The sequence below is a fragment of the Sorex araneus genome, chromosome 8 (genome assembly GCF_027595985.1).
Source record: "Sorex araneus isolate mSorAra2 chromosome 8, mSorAra2.pri, whole genome shotgun sequence".
NCBI classification, from domain to species: Eukaryota; Metazoa; Chordata; class Mammalia; order Eulipotyphla; family Soricidae; genus Sorex; species Sorex araneus.
This window is the reverse complement of record NC_073309.1, coordinates 67,827,464-67,853,538: the sequence shown is the minus strand read 5'-3', so window position 1 is coordinate 67,853,538 and position 26,075 is coordinate 67,827,464. Positions and strand designations below refer to the sequence as shown.

Here is a 26,075-nt window from a genome sequence, read left to right as displayed (position 1 = left end):
CCCACAGTCTATTTTGATTGAAAGGAAAGCATAACTTTTTCTTCCTTTATTCTTTTAATTTTCCCCCTTCCCTATTATTTTTCTATCAGCACTTACAACAGAGATTGAAAAAAAAAAACTACAGGTGAAGAAATAGATACACGGCCTGGAGCAATAGCACAGTGGATAGGGTGCTTGGCTTGCATGCTGCTGACCCGGGTTCAATTCCCAGTGTCTCATATGGCCCCCCAAGCACCTCCAGGAGGAATTCCTGAGTGCAGAACAAGGAGTAACCCCTGTGCATTGCCGGGTATGACCAAAAAAGCTAAAAAAAAAAAAGAAATAGATACAGTAGATACAGAACATGAGAAACATGAAAAATACCTCTCAGCAGACATGTTGTAACCAACTTTTACAAAAACATATTAAAGTATTTAAAAAATTACTGTTATTACTAAAAAAATAGTTGAAAGTATTTTATGCTACAGAAATACTGAGAAGCAAACAATGTGATGAAGTCATTTATCAAAGTCAGCTTAAAATTGGCAAAGCTCATGCCAAGCATGGACTGTGTGGAAGATTTCACGGTCAATTAGGTAAATACATGTATAAAATGGACCCGGCACCAAAGATCAAGAAACCAATTACTGATTATCTTTAATTCCATCCCCTTAAATTCCATAAGTGATTTTTCCCTCCTAGTTTTAAAATATCCAGGTAAGATGAATGAACAATACTTTTAGACATATAAAAAGCTTTATAGAATTTTATAATGGACAGTCATTAATTCGTAAGTATTGTCTCATTTAGTCTTCTATATTTATTTCTGAGAGGCTTTCAAGAAACCCCAACTAAGGCTTTCTAGGTTATTTTTCATGACAGCATGATGGACATAAGTGCACATTTTTAACTATGTATTTTTCTGTTTGAAAAATAAATTTGAGGAGCACGGTTAGTTGTTTGCATTTGTGCAAGATTTGATTTATATTACAGAAAACCTGCTGACTAGCGTTCCATATACAGGAGCACTCTGTCCTACCATTTTATGCATGTCTATATTCAAACTAGAATAGTATTAAATGAACCTTTTATATTTTAAATATTCAAGAGCTTTATATTCAAAATTTCTTCTCTCACTGTCAAACTAGTTTGCCTAAAGGCAAGGTAAGATCGAGTTAGACTCTCAAAGGTAGAATTAAATTTTATCATGACATCCATCAAAATATACAGTTGGCTTAATATGCAAATCAAGAATATATGGATATAGAAAATAAAAGGTTTTTAGGTAGTGTGTGAAATCCAAGGGACCACTTTTATAGAGTAGATTCCTTTTAAATTTACTTTTCCATCATTTTAATGAAAACACAGGGTAAACAAATTATAATAGAAATATTTTAAGTTATATTTTCCATTCAATTTTATTTCTACTGTGCTATTTTTCATGGCAGCACTTTATTTAAAACTAATACAAAAAGAAGAGAAGAAATGAAATAAATATACACTAAATAAATCATTACCTCAGCCTTTTTGGAGAGTTCCATCCAGTCATTTTTGTTGTAAGTGCACATGATGCTGGCAATCACAATCTTCAAAAAGAAAAAGAAAAGAATCTCAGTTCATAGCAATGCCTCTGTACATAAAGTTATATTAATATTTATATACATATGTTTATAATAGCACATTATATTATGAAAATTGATTGTAAATTGCTGAAAACCAACTGATTTTTAAAAACAGCAGGGTCTTAGAGTGAAAATAAATGATTAAATAAAAGGCTTCAAATTTATAGTAGAGACGTTCTTATTTACTCTCTTTGAACATTTAAATACATTGCTTAACTTTTCTGATCCCTGGGCAAGACACTGAGTTTCTTAATTGGTTAATTATGGATTGATAACATTAACCACTTAGAAATTAGTAATAGAAATTGCTAAACTCATACAGTCTAGCAATGTGCTAGGCACTCATTTATTGGCTTTTGTTTCAATGACTTAGTCACCCTCAATATTATTTTCCCCACTATGTAGAAAGACTGGGACTACAGGACATGAAGAGCACATGGCTAATAAGAAGCAGAACCCAAAATCAGACCTAGAAAGTGTGACCGAGAACCTGTTCTTTGGGGTTGTAGAGATAGTACAATTTGTAGAGCATTTGCCTTGCATCTTTCATCCCCAGCATCCCATATTGTCCCCCAAGCACCAATTGGAGTGATTCCTGAGTGCAGAACCAGGAGTAATCTCAAAGCATCACTGGGTGTGACCCCCAAACAAAACAGAATAAAACAAAGAAGACTAAGCAGAAATTAATATCATGAATTAGAGAAGGCAAAATAAAGTGTTGGTGGAAATTGTTGGCAATAATTATGATAAGTTGGAATAAAGACCTATCAGGGATATACTGGGTAAAAATAAGATGGTCTGATATTAAAATACAAAGGGCTGGTGCACTGGAATAAATGGTTTACATCAGGGAATCAAAGTGTAGTCATTATGGCAAAGCATATGTAGAATAGTCAAATCAGGTGGTATCAAAGAGGTTCCAGTGGCTTAAAGCACCTGCATGGCAAGCATGAAGCTGTAAGTTCAAATCCCAATGGTGACAATATAAAAAGAGACAATCTAGTGAGCTCTCTCATAATTTGGCTCAGTGGCTTAGAGCACCTAGGCAAGCATAAGACTAAGAGCTTAACCTCTTGCTGAGGTGACCCTGACAGCCCCACAGTCTGGCAAAACCAGCAAGGCAGAAAATATCCATCTGATATAGTACCCTCTTTGGGATATTTACTTTAAGACAGGAAAATAACTATTCAAAAAGATATATGCAGGTCCATGTACATCAGAGTATTAAGCACAATAGTCAGTAACTTGAAACAATCTAAGCGGCCACTGGTGGCTGAGTGGGTTATATGCACAATGCAATATCTGCTACATTAACAGATGAATCCTTGCTACTTGACATAACAGAGATCAGTTTAAACTGTATTATTCTTAGTGAAATAAGACAAAGAAAAACACTCATTTTACTAACGTATGGGAAGCAAAGAAACACAACTAAAGAATAAACAAACAAATCAGCCAAATATTTAAGGTACAAACAAAAGAGTGGACACAAGAAAAGAGTGTAAAATCAGTACACAGATGAAGTGCAAAAGCAAGACTTTTAAAATTGAACAGAACCCATTATCTAAAGATGCTGTTTCACAATGTTGTATAGCTGAACTCATAACAAATCAGTGTTATTGAACAATTAATCTTTTAAGAGAGGAAAGAAAAAGATATGAGTATCTGAATCTGAGTGACCAAGAAATTATAGACTATAAATCAGATGAACTGTAGCACTGTCATCCTGTTGTTCATCAGTTTGCTCAAGCGGGCACCAGTAACGTCTCCATTGTGAGACTTGTTACTGTTTTGGGCCTATCAAATATGCCACAGGGAGCTTACTAGGCTCTGCAGTGCAGGTGGGATACTCTCAGTAGCTTGGGCTCTCCAATAGGGACGGAGGAATCAAACCTGGGTCAGCTGCATGCAAGGCAAACACGCTACCTGCTATGCTATCGCTATCGCTCCAGCCCAAAGAAATGCAAAATACAGGAAATTGGTCTTGGAGTGTCTCACTAGCAAAAAATATGAGGCCAACAGTTTCATGCCCACTGCTGCCCTCATACAGCAAGAATAGTCCCAGCTGAGCGGGATCCCTGGTGCTACAGGAGAATGTGTGATCACCAGGGTACTGCAGCAAGGTACAAATGAGCACCATGACTAAATTGTGTAGCCACTGATGAGGATCACAGCCACAAGTGAGTGAGCACCATGAACAACGGGTCACACCCGGTGAGCAGGTGTGTGTCACAGGGAAAGAGTGTGTAGCCCTTCATAAGCATGCACACAAGCACTGCAACATAGAGTGCAGAACCCCAAGGAAGCTTTACAACCAGAACATATGTGAGCACTACACAAAGACATGTAAGCTCCAGTGTGCACAGCAATGAGGAGTGTGTGTGTGCCCTTGTTCTTAAAACCACAGTGAGAAGGGTAATGGGAGACGAGTGGGTGGGGGACAGGGGAGGATGCATTGATTCAGATGTATTACTTTTTTCCCGCTTTTGGGGTCACACCTGGCAATGCACTGGGGTTATTCCTGGCTCTGCACTCAGGAATTACTACTGGAAATTCTCGGGGGACCACATGGGATGCTGGGAATTGAACCTGGGTTGGCTGCGTGCAAGGCAAACACCCTACCCGCTGTGCTATAGCTCCAGCCCCAGGTTCAGATGTATTACTCTTGAGAGGGCAACAAAGGAATGATCAACTAGATGGGCAGAGGAGGAAAGTAAAAAATGCCTAGTCATTTTCACATGGAGTCCAGAATTCAATCTTTGTGCACGGTGGAGATGGAGTTTTTCTGAGCTTAGGGGAAAAAAATGTCAGAATGCTTCATGACCATTTCTCTAGGGACATAAGGAAGTGAAACATCAGATAGAAAGCTTGCACTCTCTCAAGCAGTAATGGGTCGCTGATATAATTATGCACCTTTTTTCTGCTACTGCCACATGATTAACCCCTCTGGGAGGTTTTGCACCAACATCACAGAGAGAGAATTTCATTCTGAAATGGAACTCACGCCTAGGAACTGAGAAATCAAACATGCACCCTCAGAAGAACAGAACTGCAGACCAACACCGATTTCCCATAAATGTATGATTTATAGAGAATCAAAAATTCTGTCCAGCCAATGAGCATCTTCTTGAGAATATCTCTCATCTCAGGTCAATGGATTTTCTGCTTGGACTGGGTTAGTTTTCTTTCTTTTTAGTCTCCTTATCCTTAAATACAGTAGGACCAAAATCTAAGCTTTCCATGAAATCACCTATAGCTTGGGCCAGCATATATTCTCCCAATGGTAATTCCCCTACTATTCTAAAATTAATTTATTTTGAACATTTGACTCTCCCTCAGTTTACTCATAGTGTAACATTAGTTTTACAAGGGGATTGGGAGAAATAACCTTGGGACAACCAGATTAAAGACAGAAATGCACTTGGTGAGTCATCTTTTCATGAAATAAGCAGACAAAACTCCATAAAAGAAAAATCCATGGAAACCCGAAAGTGCGAAGCAGATTCTATTTGTCTTCATTGTTTCAGTCAGGGTCAAGTAAGAAAACAAATAAAACAAAAAGAAATAAACATTATTTGAGGTGGGGGTCACACCTGACTGTGCTCAGACATGACTCTTGTCTCTGTCACAGCTCAGGGATCACTTCTGGACGGGCTCAGGGGACTCATGTCAGATATTAAGGATTGAACCTGGGTTGTCACATGCAAGGCAAGCATTTGACCTGCTGTACTATTACCCAGGCCCCACAAACACATGAATTTAAGATTGTTAATGTTGGCGCTGGAGCAATAGTGCAGCGTTTGCCTTGCACATGACAAACCCAGGTTCGATTCCCAGCATCCCAATGGTCCCCTAAGCACCGCCAGGAGTACATGGCTGAATACAGCTAGGAGTAACCCCTGTGCATAAAAAATATGAAGGGGATACAAGATTAACACCACTTCATGCTTTCCTTTTGCACCTTCTCCAAGCTTCATGCTTGCCTTTTGCGCCTTCTCCCAGAGCACCAAAAAAGATGAAAGAAAGAGATGTCTCTTGTTGCAGGATTCAATGGGGCTGTTGGCTGACAGCAGAAATGCAATGCCAGGAAGTAAGATTTACCAGCACTGACAGCAGGCTATGATACATGCTCTCAACTAAACGAACATGGTTCCTTTTTGCTAAATGGCACTTTTAATTTTGATAAAGCTGTTTTTGCTTCAAATATATATTGATTATGCCAGGGTTGGTTAAAATCATCATTTGCTCTATAGGTCCTAGGGTTCATGAAGAGCTCAAATTGAGCTTGATAAAGAGAAATAAATATCACCCAGAGAATTGCACTGAATATCTAGAGCATCAGAGTATCAGTGCCATATAATGCCTGGGGATGCAGTGACAGAGAGGATCTGAGTTATGTTCTCACTTGTGGGACCCAGAAGGAGAGAGACATAAGGTAAAATAGAAGCAGGTGTTATTTGTGTGCTGAGAAGACACATGACCTTGTTTTCCCTCCACAATTTTCTAAAAACATTTTTTTCGCTCAAAAAACTGTGCAAGTATTCCAAGCAGAGCTAATCATATTGTTGAGCTCACATCCAAGTCCATCACTAGAATTAAAAAAGATAAAAGCTTTTGCTCTGATTGGTTCCAAAGCTGGAGTGACAGAAGAGCTGGTGACCACTAACTTATTCTTCACATTTCCAGCCTCATAGCTCTCTTCAACGCTAGTGTTCTAAGGAAAAGTAGAGCAGAGATAGGAGAAAGGAGAGATGCATGAAGGGAAGAACCAACACGGCAGCCACTTTAAGTCAGGTGTGCCACTAACATGCCTGCACATGTGAGCTATTAAATCAAGCTAGAGTCCAATTTCTGTCAGGCACAGTCTTGATTATTACTAACTGCAAAATGAAAATCACTGTTTTTGAAGTCACTTCTTGAGAAATTCTTTAGTAGTTAAGGAAAAAAAATAACTTGATACACTACAGATGGTAAATGGTCTAAGCAATCTGAAGGTTTTTATCTAAAACTAGGAAAGATTCATATATATATGTATATATATAGTAGCACTCTATTTCTGAGGTATTAAAATGATCCCCACATAGTTTTATCCTTTATTAGAAGAGATCAGGATTTTTCAAGAATTGGGCTAAAAGATACTAACACTAAAAGGATACAGGACATAACTGAATCTTTGATGATTAGAAAGCCCTTCAAGTGTTTTTGCTGTGCTTGGGTTTTAATCAAGCAAGAGAGGACAGGCAATATTTTTCCTATGGAAAAAGAATATTGATGGGTATTTTATATTGTGAAAAACCATGCATGTTACTAGGAATGAGTGCCTTGTGAAATATATTGTAAAATTAGTACCTTTCCTCTATATTTCACTTTATTTATGTCATTTCTAGTGATTCATATTTTATGACTCATATTTTAAAACACTATTGGGTGAATTTATATGACAAAGCTAAATTCTATATAGTAGTTGAAGTACAACTACGCTTTATGGTAGCTTGCCAGGATAGTCTAACAATTAGTCAATTAATTCACAAGAAAACTGAGCACCTGTGTAGTATTAAAAAGCATTCAAATACAGGTTAATGCATTGACTTGGAGTCTCTGTGTATTCATCAACCTTCGACTATTATTTATTTTATTTAATTTTTATTTTTAGTGGACACACACACAGTTGTGCTCAGGGCATACTCATGTTTCTGCTCAGGGTTCACTCTTGTACATAGTTGAGGGACCATATGCAGGTCCTAGAAGTGAACATGTGTTGGCTGCATGTAAAGCAAGTGCCTTAACCTTTGTTCTATTTCTCCTGTCCCTATCAATATGTAATTTTTTCCAAACATAAGTCAGATTTTTTTTCTCATCTCCCTCCTTACTGTCAGCGACACCTCACTCATTATGTCTACAACAAACCCTCAAATCTTACAGGATTCATTTTCCAAAAGAGGTCCTGCCTGATTCTTTCTCCTTACATTCACTCACTTTTTTCCCTTTAGCAAAAGCCCATCCAATATTTTTAAATATCCCTTGATTAATATTTTTGGGTTTTGTTTTGGGGCCAAACCAGGCAATGCTCTGGGGTTAGTCCTGGCTCTTCACATCAGGGATTGAACTCGGTTCAGCCACATGCAAGGCAAGCATTCTACCTGCTGAACCAGTTCCATGATCATATATGTATCCTAAGGCTTTCCAACATAGTTTCCTCTACCTAAAATGTGCATTTTTACCCAAATTTTCCACTTAGGACCCAAAAGGAAAAGAAGAAAAAGAAAAGAAAAAGAAACGTGCTCTGATTACTCAATAGGGACTGGAATAAGAAGATTTCAAGGTGAAAACAAAGCATCTAGTTATTTTGAAATGATCTGAGTTGTATAATACTCAGGAAGACGTAGAGAAATGGATAGTTCTGTCTATACCCCACAATACTGGTCAAGGGTTCTAGTTGAGGATATTAGAGAAAACATATTAAGGAGCGTCCTTAGATGGTTAGCTCGAGCTACTTATTGGGTGGAATAATGACCCTTGACTTAAACAAAGCAAAGTGAGTAAAGTAACATGTGGATTAAAATGAAAAGTATGAATTTTACTATACAACATATAATGCATCTCGTACACTGAACGAACACCTTACTTATGCCACCAAATACATGAATCTAGCACTCACTGACGGGATTAGGAATGAAGATGTAAAGTTTAGGGACCTCAAATTTAAAGTCACCTGACTTCATAAAGGAAAAAGAAAACATAAAAAGAGAAAGGGCTTGTGACAAACTTAAACTACATGAGAATGTGGAGTGACCCTGCCAGAAAGTGAGCTAAATGTCCCCAAATGAAGAAGCCATCAACTATGAATGAATGGTGCTGACAGTATGTGAAAGAGAACAGTAACCAAAGATAATTGGGTTTGGCAATGTAACAATCACTGACCACTTTTGCAACAAGGGGTTCAGTGAAACAAGGGTTACAGAAGTCAGCCTGGAATATACTGAATGAATCAAAAGTGAAGAGTTAGATGATATACAAAATTTCTACCAAAAAGATAGTAAGAGATGGCATCAAGGTAATGGTGCTTCCCTTGCATCTGGCTGGCTCTGCTCAATACACACGCAACATAGGGCCCCTGAGCACGACCAGGGGTGAATCCTAAAACAGAGCCAGAGTAATCTTAGAGGATGGCCAAATGTGCCCCCATATAATGGCCCTCCGTCCCAAATCAGAGATACAACATCCTTCTACATATACCTTTACTGTAGTTGAAAGAGATAAAAGGCAGCAGGCAAGGGGTTATGGGAGACTTAGTGAGACATGATTTTTAATGTGTGTGTGCGTGTTCTGCATAGCATATTTGAGTATTTCTGTGTATATTTTATGCTGGTCACACCAAGCAGTACTGTTCACTTGAATCACAATTTACCAAGTGATCGGTAGTGCAAGGGCCTGTGGTTCTTGGCAGGACACTCCCAGGGATGCTCCAGGGGCCACCAGGGTGATACCAACATTTCTGTGGATCAAACTCTGGTATTTGCATAAGCAAGGAATATACAATGACCATTAGAATTAGAATTATTTCTGAATCAAATTTTATATGTTGCTTCTCTGGGGGGAAAATCGTCTAATGGTAAAACAATAAATCAGTTACTTTAAAAAGAAAAAGTTTGGTTTTTGTTGTTGATGTTGTTGTTTTGCTTTTTGGGTCACACCTGACGATGCACAGGGGATACTCCTGGCTCTGCACTCAGGAATTACTCCTGGCGGTGCTCAGGGGACCATATGGGATGCTGGGAATCGAACCCGGGTCGGCCGCGTGCAAGGAAAATGCCCTACTGGCTGTGCTATTGCTCCAGCCCCAAGAAAAAGTTCATTTATATAACTTCCAATTTTATTCTTCCAAAGTTTTAAATTGAATGATAATGTTTCTTGGTCAATTTTTCTTATAATTCCATTTTCTTAGGGAGAGAATGACTTTATAAAGTATTTTTAAAATTGCAATAAAGTTTGCACATAAGAAATTGAGAAACTGGGGCTGAGAGATAATGGGGCTGAGAGGTAAGGTGCTTATCTTAATCATAGCTGACAGGAGTTATTAATCTCTGGCACCCCATATTGTCCCATGAACACCTCCTGGCATGATCCCTGAGTGCAGGAATAAGTCAGAAATAAGCCTTGAACACTTTCTGGTGTGGCCCCTAAACAAACAAAAATATAAATATAAATGTAAATATAAATATAAATAAAAACAAAATAAAAGCAATCAAGGCATAGGACAACATAAAACTTCCAACTGGCAATATGCAGCCTATTGCATCAATTTTCATTTGCTTAGTGTCTGTGATTAAAATATGCCTTGGCAACACCATTTTTGTATGCTCTAGCCATAGTGTGAACTACATTGTAAATTCAGTCAACAATTCAGCTTCAAGACAACCTAAATTTTTCAGTAGGGAAAAACTGCCAAGTGACAAAGGTGAACAACTGTAAATTACAAGTAGCTGAGTTAGGTTTTGTCAAACAATTTAAGAAAATGATTCCTAATACTACTGGGATTATATTAAGAAGGTGGCAAGACATGGAGCATGTGATATTCAAAGATATTTAAATAAAAATGTGTTTATTAAATATTAATTAATTGTACAACATTCAAATTTTAAATGTGCTTTATGCCTTAGTACAAAGAAAGTGAGATTGGTCTTAGTTTTCTGAAATGCACACAATGAATGCAAGTAGAGAAAAAACAACAAACAACAAAACCTCATAAGCTCTTCAGATTTTATATGGTCACTGATTATTTGATGGGTGAAAATTGGAATGATATTCTGTTATTGTCTTTTTATGTTATTTTTAAATTTATAATATTAGTGTTTACTTGAAGACTAGTAAATGTCTTGCTATACAATATTCCTATAGGGAATTCCATATTCTCTATAACAGAAAACCACCAGTTAGACAACTCAAGAATGATACTATCAGTGTGTTTCACTGCTTTGACCATTCCTATATACAGTTTAATCAATTTTTGCCAGCACTCTGCCTAGTAATTAGCTCATCAGTGCCCTTGTCAAACAAAACAGATATTGTTCTGCTTAAAGTTTTAATGGAAATCGCTTACAATTTAATTCAAACTCTCTTTAGCACATAAACTATTAATGGCATCCACTTTCCTGAAAACAAATTTCATGAATATTATATTTTTTAGATAATCTTAAAATTTTTGCTTTCTTTTATTTATTTGTTGGCACGTGCCAGTGGTGTTCAGAGCTTACTCCTATCTCTGTGCTCACGAGTCAGTCCTGGTGGGTGTCAGAAATGTTATGTGAGGGGCCTGGGATCAAACCAGAGTCAGCTTCATGAAAGGCAGCCGAGTGCCTTCACTGAGCGCTAATTTTCCTATTTTTTGGTGTCTCTTTTTGTTGAATCTTTCTGTTTGTGTTGGTGGTACTTGAGGACTATTCTTGGTTTTATTTATAGGCATGGTTCTGCCCATGTGGGGGAACTACAAGTGTTGCTGGGCATTCAAACCAGCGTCCATAGTATTGAAGGCACGTGCCTTAACTTATACTATCCCTCCAGCTCCAGTTGAATATTTTCATTGCTCTTCTATCTCTGGCCACCGTAGGATCTACCCTCAGGATCTACCAGATTCATAATGATTTCAAATAGAACATATATGCATAAAATTCAAACCATGCAGAGAGCAGAGAGATAGTACAGTGGATATGGTGCTTGTCATGTACACAACTGACATGCGTAAGACACTGGTGGAACTTACAAGAAAAAAAATCCAGCCCTATGAAAAAATGAGAAAGGAACAGAAACTTCCTGAAAGAAGAGATACAAATGGCAAAAAGACACATGAAAAAATACTCTACGTTGCTAATCATCAGAGAGATGTAAATAAAATAACAGCGAGATAGCTCACACACTGAGACTAGCACTCATTAAAAAGAACAAGAAAAACCAGTGTTGGCATGGATGTGGGGAGAAATGGACTCTCCTTCACTGTTGGTGGGAATGCTGACTGGTTCAACCATTTTGGAAAACAACATGGGTATTCCTCAATTTCAGGAAATTGAGCTTCCATCCCACCACCCAGCAATACCACTTCTGGGAACATACTCCAGGGGCCCCAAAACACACAGCAGAAATGTCTTCTTTACTTTTATGTTTATTGCAGCACTAGTCACAGCAGTCAGAATATGGAAACGCCTGATTGCCTGAGAACAGATGATTGGTTAAAGTAAGTAATGGAACACTAGGTGGCTGTTAAAAATGATCTCATGAAATTCTCTTGTAAATGGATGGACATGGAAAGCATCATGCTGAATGAAATAGTTCAGAAGGAAAAGGACAGACATAGAATGACTGCATTCATATGTGATCTGGAAGAAAACATAATATGAGACTAATATCCAAGGATAGTAGAAACAAGGGTCAGGAAGATGCTCCATGATTGAAAGCTTATTTCCAGTGCTGGGGGAGAAGGCAGTTGGTATACAGAAGGGACCACTATGAAAAAGATAGTTGGAAATGATCACTCAGTGCTGAAAGTAGGTAAAGGAACAAACATGATAACCTCTTAGTATCTATACTGCAAACCATAGTTACCTAAAAGGTGGCGAGGGGGAAAAAAAGAGAAAGAGAGAGAGAGAGAGAGAGAGAGAGAGAGAGAGAGAGAGAGAGAGAGAGAGAGAGCCTGCTATGAAGATAGGCTCGGTATGTGGTAGGGCATAGTGAGAGGAAACTGGGGGGAATTGTGGTGGTAAATGTACACTGATGAAGGATGGATGGGCGTTGGAACATTGTATTACTGAAACCAATCATGGACTGCCTTGTAAATGTGTATCTCCTGGTGAATCAATAAAATAGAATAAAAATAGTTGGTTTTGAGAGGTCAAAAAATAAATAAAAAGATGATCATATATTTTGGGTTGCATGTAGGGATATTCCATCCTGTTCCATTGATCAGCGGCTCTGCCTTTGTTCCAGTACCATGCTGTTTTAATTGTTACTGCTTTGTAGTAAAGTTTGAAGGTGGGGAGGGTGATGCTTCCCATCATCTTTTTCCCAAGAATTGCTTTAGCTATTCGTGGGCATTTATTGTTCCATATGAATTTCCGGAGTGTTTGATCAATTTCTTTGAAGAATTTCATGGGTATCCTTATAGAGATCACATTGAATCTGTATAGTGCTTTGGGGAGTATTGCCATTTTGACGATGTTAAGTCTTCCTATCATCTGATCCTTGATAAGGGGGCAAGAAATGTGAAGTGGAACAAGGAAAGCCTCTTTAACAAATGGTGCTGGCATAACTGAACAGCCACATACAAAAAAATGGGCTTGGACATTGACCTAATACCATGCACAAAAGTCAGATCAAAATGGATTAAAGACCTCAACATCAGACCACAATCCATAAGGTACATCGAAGACAAGGTCGGCAAAACCCTTCACGATATTGAAGCTAAAGGTATCTTCAAAGATGACATGGAACTAAGTAATCAAGTAGAAACAGAGATAAACAAACGGGACTATATTAAACTGAAAAGCTTCTGCACCGCAAAAGACACAGTGACCAGAATCCAAAGGCAATCTACAGAATGGGAAAGGATACTCACCCAATACCCATCCAATAAGGGGTTGATATCAAGGGTATATAAAGCACTGGCTGACCTCTACAAAAAGAAAACATCCAGTCCCATCAAAAAATAGGGTGAAGAAATGAACAGAAACTTTCTCAAGGAAGAAATACGAATGGCTAAAAGGCACATGAAAAAATGCTCTTCATCACTAACCACCAGGGAGATTCAGATCAAAACAACTATGAGATACCACCTCACACCACAGAGACTGGCACACATCCAAAAGAACAAAAACAACCACTGTTGGCGTGGATGTGGGGAGAAAGGAACCCTCCTACACTTCTGGTGGGAATGTCCACTGGTTCAGCCCTTTTGGAAAACAATATGGTCGATTCTCAAAAAAATTAGAAATTGAGCTTCTATTTGACCCAGCAATACCACTTTTGGGAATATACCCCGGAGAAGCAAAAAAGTATAGTCAAAATGACATCTGCACCTGTATGTTTATCACAGCACAGTTTACAATAGTCAGAATCTGGGAAAAAAATAACGAATGCCCGAGAACAGATGACTGGCTAAAAAAACTTTGGTACATCTACACAATGGAATACTATGCAGCTGTTAGAAAGCATGAAGTCATGAAATTTGCATATAAGTGGATCAACATGGAAAGTATCATGTTGAGTGAAATGAGTCAGAAAGAAAGAGACAGACACAGAAAGATTGCACTCATATGTGGAATATAAAGTAGCAGAGAGGTACAAGCTAGCAATGATGCAACCTCTGGCAGAAAGTCCTCTGGACTTAGTCACTAAAATACTAAAATACAGAAATCTAGAACCTCTCGGCCACTACTGTGGCCACATGACTTCATATCTCTTCATTCTCAGCAATGGAAAACAAATTGTCAAATGCTTCCTTTCCAGCAGGTCCGACTCTGGGGGGGAAACTCCAAACAATAATAATGAGTTTTTTTGTTTGTATGTAATCAAAGTAAAGAGAAAGTAAAATGAAATTCATCAACTACGCAGGTGGGGTAGGGGGCTGGAGGGCGGGGAGGGGTGGAGGGAAGGTCTACTGTGGTTCTTGGTGGTGGAATACATGCACTGGTGAAGGGATGGGTGTTCGAGCATTATGTAACTGAGACTTAATCCTGAAAGCTTTATAACTTTCAACATTGTGATTCAATTAAAAAAAATTTTTAAAAAATAAAATAAATAAATAAATAAGGTTGAAACTTGCTTTAGTGGCAAATAAGTGTTTAATAATTATATTAAATAATTATTTAATTAATAGCAATAACTTCCCCCAATTTAGCATTGCAATCTCCTAAAAATTATAAACTAATTAATAAATAAACCCGAGGATTTTGAGTCATTTGTATATAGTTAGGTGATGATATTAAGGCTTGTCCAACAATATCCAAGTTCCTCTAATTTGAAAGTTTCAGAAGTAGTGCACGAGTCAGCTTCATAAATATCTCTTCTAACACTCATATGCTCTGCTTCATGTCTTAGTTCAGATCTTCACTATTCTTTCTCTGATTACTTAAGTAGACTCATTATTTCCCTTATCTCTGATTTCCTCTTATATAATTTTCTAAGTTCTTCTAAAGAAACAAATCAAACCATATTACACTTCTGCTTCCCATCCAACTTCAGGATCAAATCTAAGTTTTTAAATATTCTACTCAAGAACATGACACAATTTTTGCTCCAGCCACACTGAAATAGTTCCCTTCCTGAATGGAACATGCATTCTTCATTCTGGACTGAATAAATAAAATTGGTCCTTGTGCTCAAGGAGCATCTGGTATGATAAAAGATGTATATGCAAACTCACATAAAAATAACATATATGAACTAGGACAGTTTGAGAGCATAGAGGAAAAGGAGATCATTTGTACCTGTGTGTATCAGGGACGGATGAAATAAATGACGACTGATTTTAAAATCACCCATGGCTATTTGTTGAAAATAAATTAAAAATAAAAGAGTATTCTGGGCAGAGCCCACAGCTGGAGCAATGACACAAAATGCTGTTTTTTAAAGGAATATTATGTTGTTGGTGTTGTTATAGTTTGGGGGCCACACCCAGCAATGCTCAGGGCTTACCCTAGGTCTGAGCAGGGGGATCACTTTTTTTTGGGGGGGGGCTTGGGGAACCACATGTGTACCAGGGATAGAACCTGAATTTGGGGACTATCAAGGCAAGCACCTTACATGCTTTACTAACTTTCTGGCACCAGAAATATTCTGGTTTGTTTTGTTTTTGGTTGGGGGTCATAGCTACTGTTGCACAGATCTTACTTCTGGTTCCCTCCCCACCCCAAGCAGAGCTCCCAGCGGCTGAAGACCACCGGAACCTAGCTAAAGCCATGCTGGAGGCTCCTCTCTACACGTTCAGACAGGCCTCATGTGTGAAGGTACCGGCAGAGGAACCCAGGTGTGTGTAATCCCATCAACGGTCAACATCCAGAGACTTAAAAACAAGCTCTCAGAAGAGAGCGATGCAGAGAGTCTCTTGCCCGCACTCCTGGCTGTCTTCCCCGGGGCCCTTCAGAGGGGATGGGCTTCAGCTTCCCTCCCCACCCCAAGCAGAGCTCCTGGTGGCCAAAGACCACCGGAATCTAGCTGCAGCCATGCTGGAGGCTCCTCTCTACACGTTCGGACAGGCCTCATGCATGAAGGTACTGGCAGAGGAACCCAGGTGTGTGTAATCCCATCAATGGCCAACATCCAGAGAGAGACTTAAAATCAAGCTCCCAGAAGCGATATCTTTAGCCTACTTCTCCGTTTGGGAGAAACTGGCAATCTTCTGAGAGTTTCCTGCCCAAATGGGACAGCCTTGCAAGCTTCCCATGGTGTATTTATATGCAAAATCCATTAACAAGCTGGATCTCATTCCCATGACCCTGAAGAGCCCCCAGTGCAACATCGTTGGGAGGGCCAAGTCCAGATGGACTCCTAAGATCTCAGGGAAAGGACAAAATGAGATGTTACTGAGCCCGCCCGAGAAATCGGTGTTTAACGGGCTATCGTGATCGTGATCTTTATTTGTGTGTGGGATTTGGACCACACTATCCTCCTCTCTGTGCTCAGGAATCACTCTTGAAGGTGCTTGATTTGGGCCAAAATAATAGTACAGCAGGGAAGACATTTGCCTTACATGAGCCGACCTGGGTTCGATCCCTGGCATCCCATATGGTCCCCCAAGCACTGTCAGGAATAATTTCTGTGTGCAGAGCCAGGAGTAACCCCTGAACACTGCTGGGTGTGACCCAAAAAGCAAAAAAAAAAAAAATGCTTGATTCGGGTATGATTCTGCCAACAGGCTGACCTGTACCTACAGTGTGAGTGCTCAGCAGCCTAATGGTGGCTTAAGGCTTCCGGATACCCCAAAATTGCCGCTACACCTTTGGCAGGACACCAACAACTTGGGACCAAGTTTACCAAGAAATTAAATGGGTAAAATTTAGGTATGTGGGAGTCATGCCCACAAACCACCTCTATTTCAGCTATAAAAGCTCATTTATTAGCCTTATCTCAGAGACCCATAGGTAAATCTTGAAAGAGACCAAAATCCACAGTTAATCTCAGACCCGTGTATGGCTGAACAGACTGGGGTAGATAGGAGGGGGCAGGTTGGCCTGTGCCTGCCCAAGCAGAGCCCCCAGCAGTTGCTTGCTGCACAATCCAATTATAAGGTGATAAATGTTGTTGGTATGTTTTTTAAATGATAGTTGGTGTTTAGTAACAGGATCCAATTTTTCATTTATCTCTAGCACTTAATACTGTACTTTGTAATTGAGTCAAAGAATATTTGCTTCTAATAAATATTAAGGTACAACCTAAGAAACTATAACAAATACACATTTTCCATACAAGTCCTAATATCCTATGTAAGAAATTTTCTTAGATTGTAATGTAAGAAATTTTACACATCTTAGAGAAAAAATGAGGACAGGTAGGTGGTAGAGTACAAGTGATTTAAGAGCCACTTATAATGTAGAAAGTATAATCTATGTTCAAGAACAATATTTCATTATGCTTGTTTATATATTTACACTTAGTACACATTTTCACATACACTATTACATTTATTCCATGCAATAACTTGTACTATAGGAATGTGTATAACTAGAATAGGGAGCACAGGAAATTTAAGTTATTTTACCAGGGTCAAGATAATCAATAGCAAAAGGCAAGGATTAAGCTTAGGTCTTTGAACTTCAAGTTATTCTCTATTACATAAAGACTATACCATATTGATTTCCTATCCCTTCAATTTTTGTTAAAGATTCTAATTGGCTTTACATCCTCATATCCCTGTGGCAGATGATTTGGGGGGGAAGAAAAGTTTTTTGCTCTCAGTATTCATGTTCCTTTGCAATGTTTCTCTGTAGTAACTGCCATTAAGTGGGTAATCTATTTTCCCACTCCTGGGAAATCTAGGCTGACTTTTAAGTTTTTAAGCAACAGAACTTGGTAGCAATGATGTTATGTCAGTGATGAACCAAAGCATGAAGAGGATTTGTTCCCTTCTGCTTTACTCTTTTTAAATTATGCATACTAATATGATCCAAGTTGGAATTGTCTGTTGAAATGACCTTGCCACCGAGATAGACCACTTCGATAGAGCCATTAATGCCCAGTATTTCTCCAACCTACCTAGAACTTAACCACAGATGGAGTGATACATTTGGGACACGAAGAGCAAAAAGCTGACTATAAAGATTTTTGATTAAATTAGTAGTTACTTCAGTGCAATGATTTTGGTACTTCAAGCAAATACCAATTTATTAAGAAAATCAGTAATGTCAATAAGAACTAGCTGATATTGTATACCTAATGTGCCAAGCATCATGCAAAGTATTTAATCCACACTGTCTGTGAGTGAGCCAGGCCTGTGGCCCCAGAAGAACCCAGGAGTAGGTGGAGATGGAACACCAACCGGGAACTGTCCGTCTCTGGAGAACCGCCAAAGAACTATGGCAGGGATCCTGCACTCTGTAGTCCAAAGGCCCCCTGGCCAGAGTCACTCTTGTGTTCGGATTGGATTTATTACAATTTTACCAAGTCAAGAATTCCTGATAAAATGTTTTAGCCTTCATCAGCAGATCATGAAAAATTTGGCAGGGATCCACAGCACCCTCATAAATTGCATATTGTTACCCAAATAAAAACTACAAAGATATATCCAGACTGGAGAAAAGATGTAATTAAGATGCTTGGATTAGAAAAAGCACGCACACCTGAAGTTCACAGAAATGTCCCTTCAGTGGCAGCAAAGAAAGTGGTTAAACATTCGCTAAGAATCCAGCCCCTGACGTTGTCACAAGGACCCTCGCAGAGGGCAGCAGAGCCCACCGATGTCTCAAGAGCATGGGGGAGCTTGTTACACTGGCACCCAAGGCCCTTATGTCAGAGCAGCTGCAGAATTAAAAATTCAAATAGCATTTATTTAAACATGGTGAGAATGTTCTTATTAAAATGTACTTTATGGGGGCTGGAGCGATAGCACAGCGGGTAGGGCGTTTGCCTTGCACGCGGCCGACCCGGGTTTGATTCCCAGCATCCCATATGGTCTCTCAAGCACTGCCAGGAGTAATTCCTGTGTGCATAAGCCAGGACTAACTAACCCCTGAGCATCGCCGGGTGTGACTCAAAAAGCCAAAAGAAAAATGGGAGGGGGCAGAAATAAAATATACTTTATGTCATTTTCACTGGCTGAGCATAGTAGGATTTTTCTTTACTAGAAGCTTGAAGATATTTGTACTCTTGGGTTGAATTCTTTCCTCTTCCTCACTGATGCTCTCACTGTAGCATGGGTAGGGCTGGCGCTGTCTGAACACAGTCCAGCCCTGGTGGTGCTTCTGAGCCTATGTTAGGTTCCTGCTTGAGGATGGTCCCAGAGGTACTTGGGGGAGTGGCTGCAGTACCAGAGACCAAGTCAGGACCCTCCAGATAAACCATGTGCTCAGCCCATCGAGCGATCTCCCTAGCCCTATGACTAACTTGTTTTATTTAGTTTTCGGTGTTGTTTTGGGACTACGCCCAGCAGTTCTCAGGGCTTATCCCTGGCTCTGCACAGGGACCACTCTGGTGTTGGCCCTGTGTGATGACCCAGAATAAAATTGGCGAGCTTGGCCTCATGGGAGACAAACTCCTTAACTAAAAAAAAAAAAAAAAACAGAAAAAAAACAACTATATTATCTCTGATCCTGAGAACTAGACTAGCAAAGATTTTATAAGACCCATTTTATAGCTAAAACCACAATATTACAAACCCAATAACTAATCATGGTCATTCAGCTGATATTTTTCTTTAAGTGTTTAGCACTATTTTTATCTACAAATACTTACTGTGCTCCTTATTCATAATTTATACAAAATATGTGGATTTTACACGCAGTAGATTTCATATAATGTGCACCAAGTTTTGTTAATTTCATTCTCTAAAGTTTATAATCCTTTATAATCTGGCCCTAAATCATACTGTTGTCCCTTATGGAAGCATAACATGTAAGCTTCCATCCTATTATCTGCAAAATTTGTGGTTACTTGAATGTGAGGCAAAATGGCTCCAGTTCCTCTCTTACTGCATCATAGATGTCTTTACATCATTGCATTATCTTATTTTATACATTTGTGGCATAAAATGTTTTCATCATTTTCTTACCATATGTATCAATATTGGATGAAACCTAATGTGAATTTAGTACATGAAGAACCAGGTTTTTGAATTTTATTATTTTAATAATTTTCTGGTTCATCTCTGTATTGCTTGATTTAAGTAAAGAGAAAAAAGTAAATATATGAGACTACCATAAGTGCCATAAGTACTATATGATTTTATACCCATAAGCCATTTAGCATTTTCCTAGTGCAACTCTGGCACTGACTTTAATCTATGATGTCTAACTGGAATTGGATTGTTGTTCTATCACTGTTGACCCTTCACAGAAATTGTAGTAAGTCAACTGAAGTCATGAGGTTTGTATTTTCTGTATACAAGTAAAAGAGTGTTTTCTATACAAAACTGATGTGAGAGATTTGACTTTGATTTCATTTGAAAGGTCATGAAATGTTTCCTGTATTGATGTGATTCATTTATGGACACAGTAGCCTTTCAAAAGTTCATGAATAGGCTGATATAAAATATGTAGTGTCTAGTTTGTATTCCAATTTTAAAAGTTTGTTTTTTAATTTACTGGCTAGAACAAATAGCCATTTGTTGAACTTCCTCTACAAAATAGTAAAAAATATATACAGTATAGTGTTAAAATATGATATAGGAATTTGAAAACAGTAGAGATTAAAAATAGTACAAAATCTCTCAAGTCACCATATGAAATTTTTCTCTACTTTACATAATTTGGGTATTTCTTCCAACAACACATGCATAGCACCAAGGTACTGTAAGGATTATTGAAATACTTTCTGAAATGACCTTAAATTCTTAAATGAAAATGTTAAGCGGTATGGTTATTGTATCACTTGTCATCCCATTGATCTTCGATTTGCTAGAACAGGAACCAGTAATGTCTCCATTCGTCCCTGTCACGTGCTAGTGTAACCCAATGGTATCTGCTTGCTCCAGAAACATGAAGAGCCTCAAATCATTCATTCAGGGTTTTGACAAAGAAGACTAACCATCCTGTAGGTGGGCGGCCACATGGTCTTTTGATGTCCTGTGGAATCCAGTCGGTAACAGCTCTAGTCCAGTGGTCACCTCTAAATTGCATTACGTGTCTGGACTATCTGATTTTTGATGCCTTGGCAAACAAGATAGCATCCCTAATTCTTGATCGTCCACAGAGGTCGAAACTCCGGATTCTTTCTCTCACTTGAGTGAAAAGTGATATTCCAAGCATAGCTCTTTTGATTCCTCTTTGGGACACCTGAATAGAATTCTCATCCTGTTTTCGTAGGGCCCACGTCTCTCAGGCGTATGTTAGTGCAGGAAGAATGGTGGAATCAAAAAGATGTACCTGGAGCTGGAGGTTCTTCATCCTCTTAACCACTTCTTCAAAGCTTTTTAAGGCGTTGCACACTGCTCTCTTTCTCCTGTGCAGTTCTGGCGTCAAGTCATTCCTCGTGTTGATTTCTCAACCCAGGTACACATAGCTGCTGAATTCGGAGATGTTTGTTCCATTGAGAGCAAATGGAATGTGAGGGACTAGTTTGTTTTCATGAACATTGTCTTCGTAAGACTCTGTTGCAGTCTGACCTTTCCACACTCACGGTCGAAGTCAGCCAGCATTTGTGCCACTTGGCTAATGTTTGATGTTATTAGAATGATGTCATCAGCAAAGTGGAGGTGGTGTAGTTGCCGACCGTCTATCTTCACTCCCATTCCTTCCCATTCCAGTCGTCGCATCATGTTCTCGAGGGTGGCACTGAAGAGTTTCGGTGAAATGGTGTCGCCCTGCTGAAGCCCTCTCTTTACGTTGATGATCGCTTCCTTGTAGAATGGTGAGATCCTGGTGGTGAATACAGCTCTCAGAAAATCCTGATGCATTGAGTTTGAACACCCGGTTTTGCTAGGACTTCAATGACCGCTTCAGTCTCAACAGAATCAAAGGCCTTCTTTAAATCAATGATCATTAGACAGAGCAGCATCTTGACCTCTTGAAAAATCTCAAAGAGCTTGGTCACCGTGTGGATATGGTCATCATGATGAATCCTTTTCAGAACCCAGCTTGCTCGCATGGTTGTCCTTTGTCTAGTGTTTTGCCTATTCTATTCAGGATGACTAGAGTGAACAACTTGTAGACGATGGACAACAGTCAGACTGGGCGATAGTTGCCGATGTCTTGGATGTCTCCCTTCTTGTACAACACAATAGTTCTGGTTTTCCACTGGGACAGAACCCTGAATTGGGACAGGTAGCTTGTGAAGAGCCGAGCCAGTATATTGATGAGTACTGGTGACATATGCTTCAGGTGTTCAGGTCTGGCCTTGCCTGGAATGGGTGCTGTATGTGTCTTTACCGATGAAATGGCATGTCAGATTTCAGAAGGGAGAACGTTGGGAACGACATATCCATCCTGCAGAATTTGGTATGTGGGCAGGTAGACATGGCTATCAAAGAGATCCGAGTAGAAGTCATGGATAACCTTTACCATTGCCCTTCTGAAAGACTTGATAGATCCATTAGGATGTTGGAGGGCAGTCATCTGGGTCCTGTAGTTGGCAAAGGACAGGTGAGCATTGTGAATACTTTTCCCGGCTTCTGCCACATTGGCCAACGCTGCTGCTCTTCTCTCTTTGAAGTCTTCCTTTATTGCTTCTCTGCGCAGTTTTGGAGCTTGGACGTTAGCTTGTGATTGCCTGAGCTCGTGCCAAACCATGCTGGTGAATAGGCTCAAGAGTTTCCGAAGACAGGCGTCTGTTTGTGGCTTTCCCACTCTCGGCATTCCTTGCACAGTCATGGAGGTGCTGAACAAGTTGATCGTATTCCTTGTTGATGTTCTCAACAATAGCATCTTCCCACTTTGCCGCAATAGTGCCAAAGATTATTATATTTATTTTATAAGATGTTTCTCCTTTGATCTCACTAGCTATTATTATGTTTAGTTTATATTCAAACAGATCATCTTGTCATATATGTTTTAGGTACTGTGCCTTAAAAACTGGATGGTAAATTTTTGGAGGACACCAGATGAATCTTTTATCCTAGTTTATACATACTGCTTGTGGGCTGGGATTGCATGTTCTGTTAACTGATGCATCTAATACATGAGAAGGGCTAACAATAAGTCCTCAAATGAAAAAATAAGATATAAGTACAAAATAAAGTACTACTCAGCTATAAAACTATATATAAAGCCCTGCCATTTGCAACCACATGGATGGATCCTGAAGGAAACAAACTAAGTTGGAGAAGACAGTGTATGATTTCATTCATATGTGCTAGATTAAGAAAAACTGTTTATAGATCCATTGCAGTATCTTAGACTAAGAAACAAAGGAGAAGTCAGCAGAAGGACAGAGGAAAGAGTGTAGGTAAACTGGATAAATGAGGTCAAACTAGACTTTCAGTGATGATTATAATATAGCATATACAGACACTATATATATAAATATACATATATATAGATACACTTGAAACCTATGCAATATGTTAAGCCAAGGTTTTTACCCCAAAATAGTTATAATAAATACTTGCTAAATTCAGTGTTTTAAATAAGAAGTTATTATAATTCATCAGCTTATGGAAGTTTTAAAAGAAAGTTTAAAGTCAATTCACTGAATGCCACACTGATGCTCTGAAGAGCCTACCCAGGTGCTTCTTCAATTTCACATATTCTTTCACTTATTTGTTTTTGGCCATACTGAGCAGTGCTTAGTAGCTAGCTCACTCTCCGTACTTAGGAAGCACTCCCTGTGAAGCTCTGGGACCAGGTGATATTCGGGCAGGGCCCCGGCCTCTAGTATCCGCAGCAGTCCATTGCACTAGCTGTGTAGGCCTCAAATTTCCCTACCCTTCCCCAGATAGCCACAGATACTCTTCATGCCTCCTTCTACTTTGCTCAAATATTATTGACTTAGTGTCACTTTACAGAAATTGCAGATCCTATCCACCCATAATTTTAAATGTAAGATATTTAATGCAGTCCACACTTTCACTTTAACAAAAATAAATCTTCCTGCTGTTTTCAAAACGGTTCGGGCAAATAGTAAATACCTCATCATGATACTAACATATCATTTAAATATCTTTCTGTATCAGATACCTGATCTAAAAAATAGGAATGATTTATTTTACCACACGTATTTCATAGGGACTATTCTGAGAATTATATGGCATTATACATTTGACATGAAGTGTTTTTCAAGGAAATGCAATGATTGTTTTTATGACTAAGAAAATAATGTCATATTCAGATTTGCCATTTTCTACAATTTAGAGTGCAAACAATGACATTTTGAAATAGAGCAATACTTGGGTTTTAAAATTCACAGATAAGACTTTTAAAAATATGTCACTGAAAAGAGTAAAAGGCATCGTCTTCATAAGCTCTCTTGATCTTTCAGTAGCATCAGATTGTGGGTGCATTTCATTTGTAAATTAATTAAAGGGTGGATTTATAGAGTCGAATTTTATATAGAGATTAAAATCTTACAGATACTTAGAAGTATATTAGTCTTCATCAAAATGCTAGAAATCCATTCATACCTAGGGCCTTTTATATTTTTTGTTTCCTAGTTTGCACTCCTTTATCAGAATTTAATTTTTAAATTTTTCTATTTACTAAGGAAAACAGATGGACCTCTAAGAATTTTTAGCCTCATACCTGTGTTTTCCTGAGCTTGGAGGAGGAGGGTGCTGGGGCTGGATGCAGTGCAAGGGAAAAGAGGAACAAAGAGTTGATGGGAGTTTTATTATTACCTTCTTCCTGAGAAGTCTAAGTATTCTAAATCACAAAACTAGACACTTATCCTCTCATCCATGCTCAGCATGAGACGTAAATATTGCCACCATTGGGGGCCAGAGACATAATATGGCAGAGTGTTTGCCTTGCACACGGATAATCCAGATTCGATCCCTGACATTCCATATCATGCCACAAACACTGCCAGGTACAATTCCTGAGTACAAAGCCAGGAGTAGCCCCTGGGCATTGCCAGGTATAGACCCCCAAAACAAAATATCCGGTTGTACTTTTACTTCTCCTACACCATTTATAAACACTCAGCAACTAGGTCACCTGAAATTACTTGCTTCTGTACCATGCATTGAGACAGACACAGAAAAGTTGAATGAACACTGTATTAGTGAACATAATAATGATCCTGTATACTCTTCTTGCACAAATGATCTCAACTTCAAATTTTTTAATTCTCCTTCATTGTATCCCTCACCCATCCACATGTTTCCTCATCTCAACCAAGCCTTTCTGTCCAGGGAACTGTTTACATGTTGGCTTTCACAAGAACCTCTTGCATTTTTAGCAGCTGCATCTGACGATAGGCACCCTGCTAAGCGGTGACTGAAGTAAGACCTTTAATATGTTTAATTTTCTAGTATAATAATGAATGAAACTCAACTAGTAAAACATTCTTTGTATAACTGAATATTGAAAATTATACCTCTGCCTTAATAGGCTATTGTTACTCCAGAATCAACCACAGATATTTCCACCTCTTGTAAAAAATCTTTGCATTTCATCTATATTCCAAATTTTAGTTCACAATATTCCTGACTGGTATAGTGATTTACAATAGAAATAATGACAAGACCTTTTTCATAGTGATTGGATATTTCTGGTATAAATTTTATACAACATAATGAATGTGTTGGCATTTGGTCCTTATTTGCATACTATAAAAGTGTACAACAAAGTCCCTGTTAAATTCATCTTACCTGTTAAATAAAGATATTCAAAAGACAACATAACTTAATTAAAACAAAGAAATGGCATTAAATCATACTTACATCCTTCTAAGAATATACCTATGCATCAATAATATAAAATGCATGGAAAGGGTATACACCTCATTAAGTATCCTAGAGGGGATATCCTAAAATTTCTTTAATCCAATTAATCCATAAAATTTTTAAAAATATGAATATTAGCTATTTCAATTACTAAGCTAGTTTTAGATTTTACTATAATCAATTCATTGGCAGGTCAATTTTAACGCAAACACAGATGGATGTTTTTAATGTAGGCTTAGTATGCCTTTGTTTTTCACAATATATTACAAGTTTAAAATCAAAAAGTTTCTTTAAAAAATAGTACCTTCTCATTGTTTATACTTTCTGACTGGCTCATAAAGCACAAATGTTGACATCTGTACTGTTTTTAAGCAACAACAATGAGGTATTTGTTTGGTAATCTTCTCTCTTCTGTCTCCCACATATAATTATACGGTCTTTGAAACTTTCAAAGCAAA

The 26,075-nt window shown here is 38.5% G+C and overlaps 1 protein-coding gene across 1 annotated transcript in view; it reads right to left on the bottom strand.

Moving 5' to 3' along the window:
• DPYD (dihydropyrimidine dehydrogenase) overlaps positions 1-26,075 on the bottom strand; it is a 980,594-nt gene that overhangs the window by 352,126 nt on the left and 602,393 nt on the right. Inside the window, exon 15 of the mRNA XM_055145227.1 lies at positions 1,497-1,565. Within this exon, the coding sequence (XP_055001202.1) occupies positions 1,497-1,565 (69 nt within the window). The remainder of the gene's footprint in view (positions 1-1,496; positions 1,566-26,075) is intronic.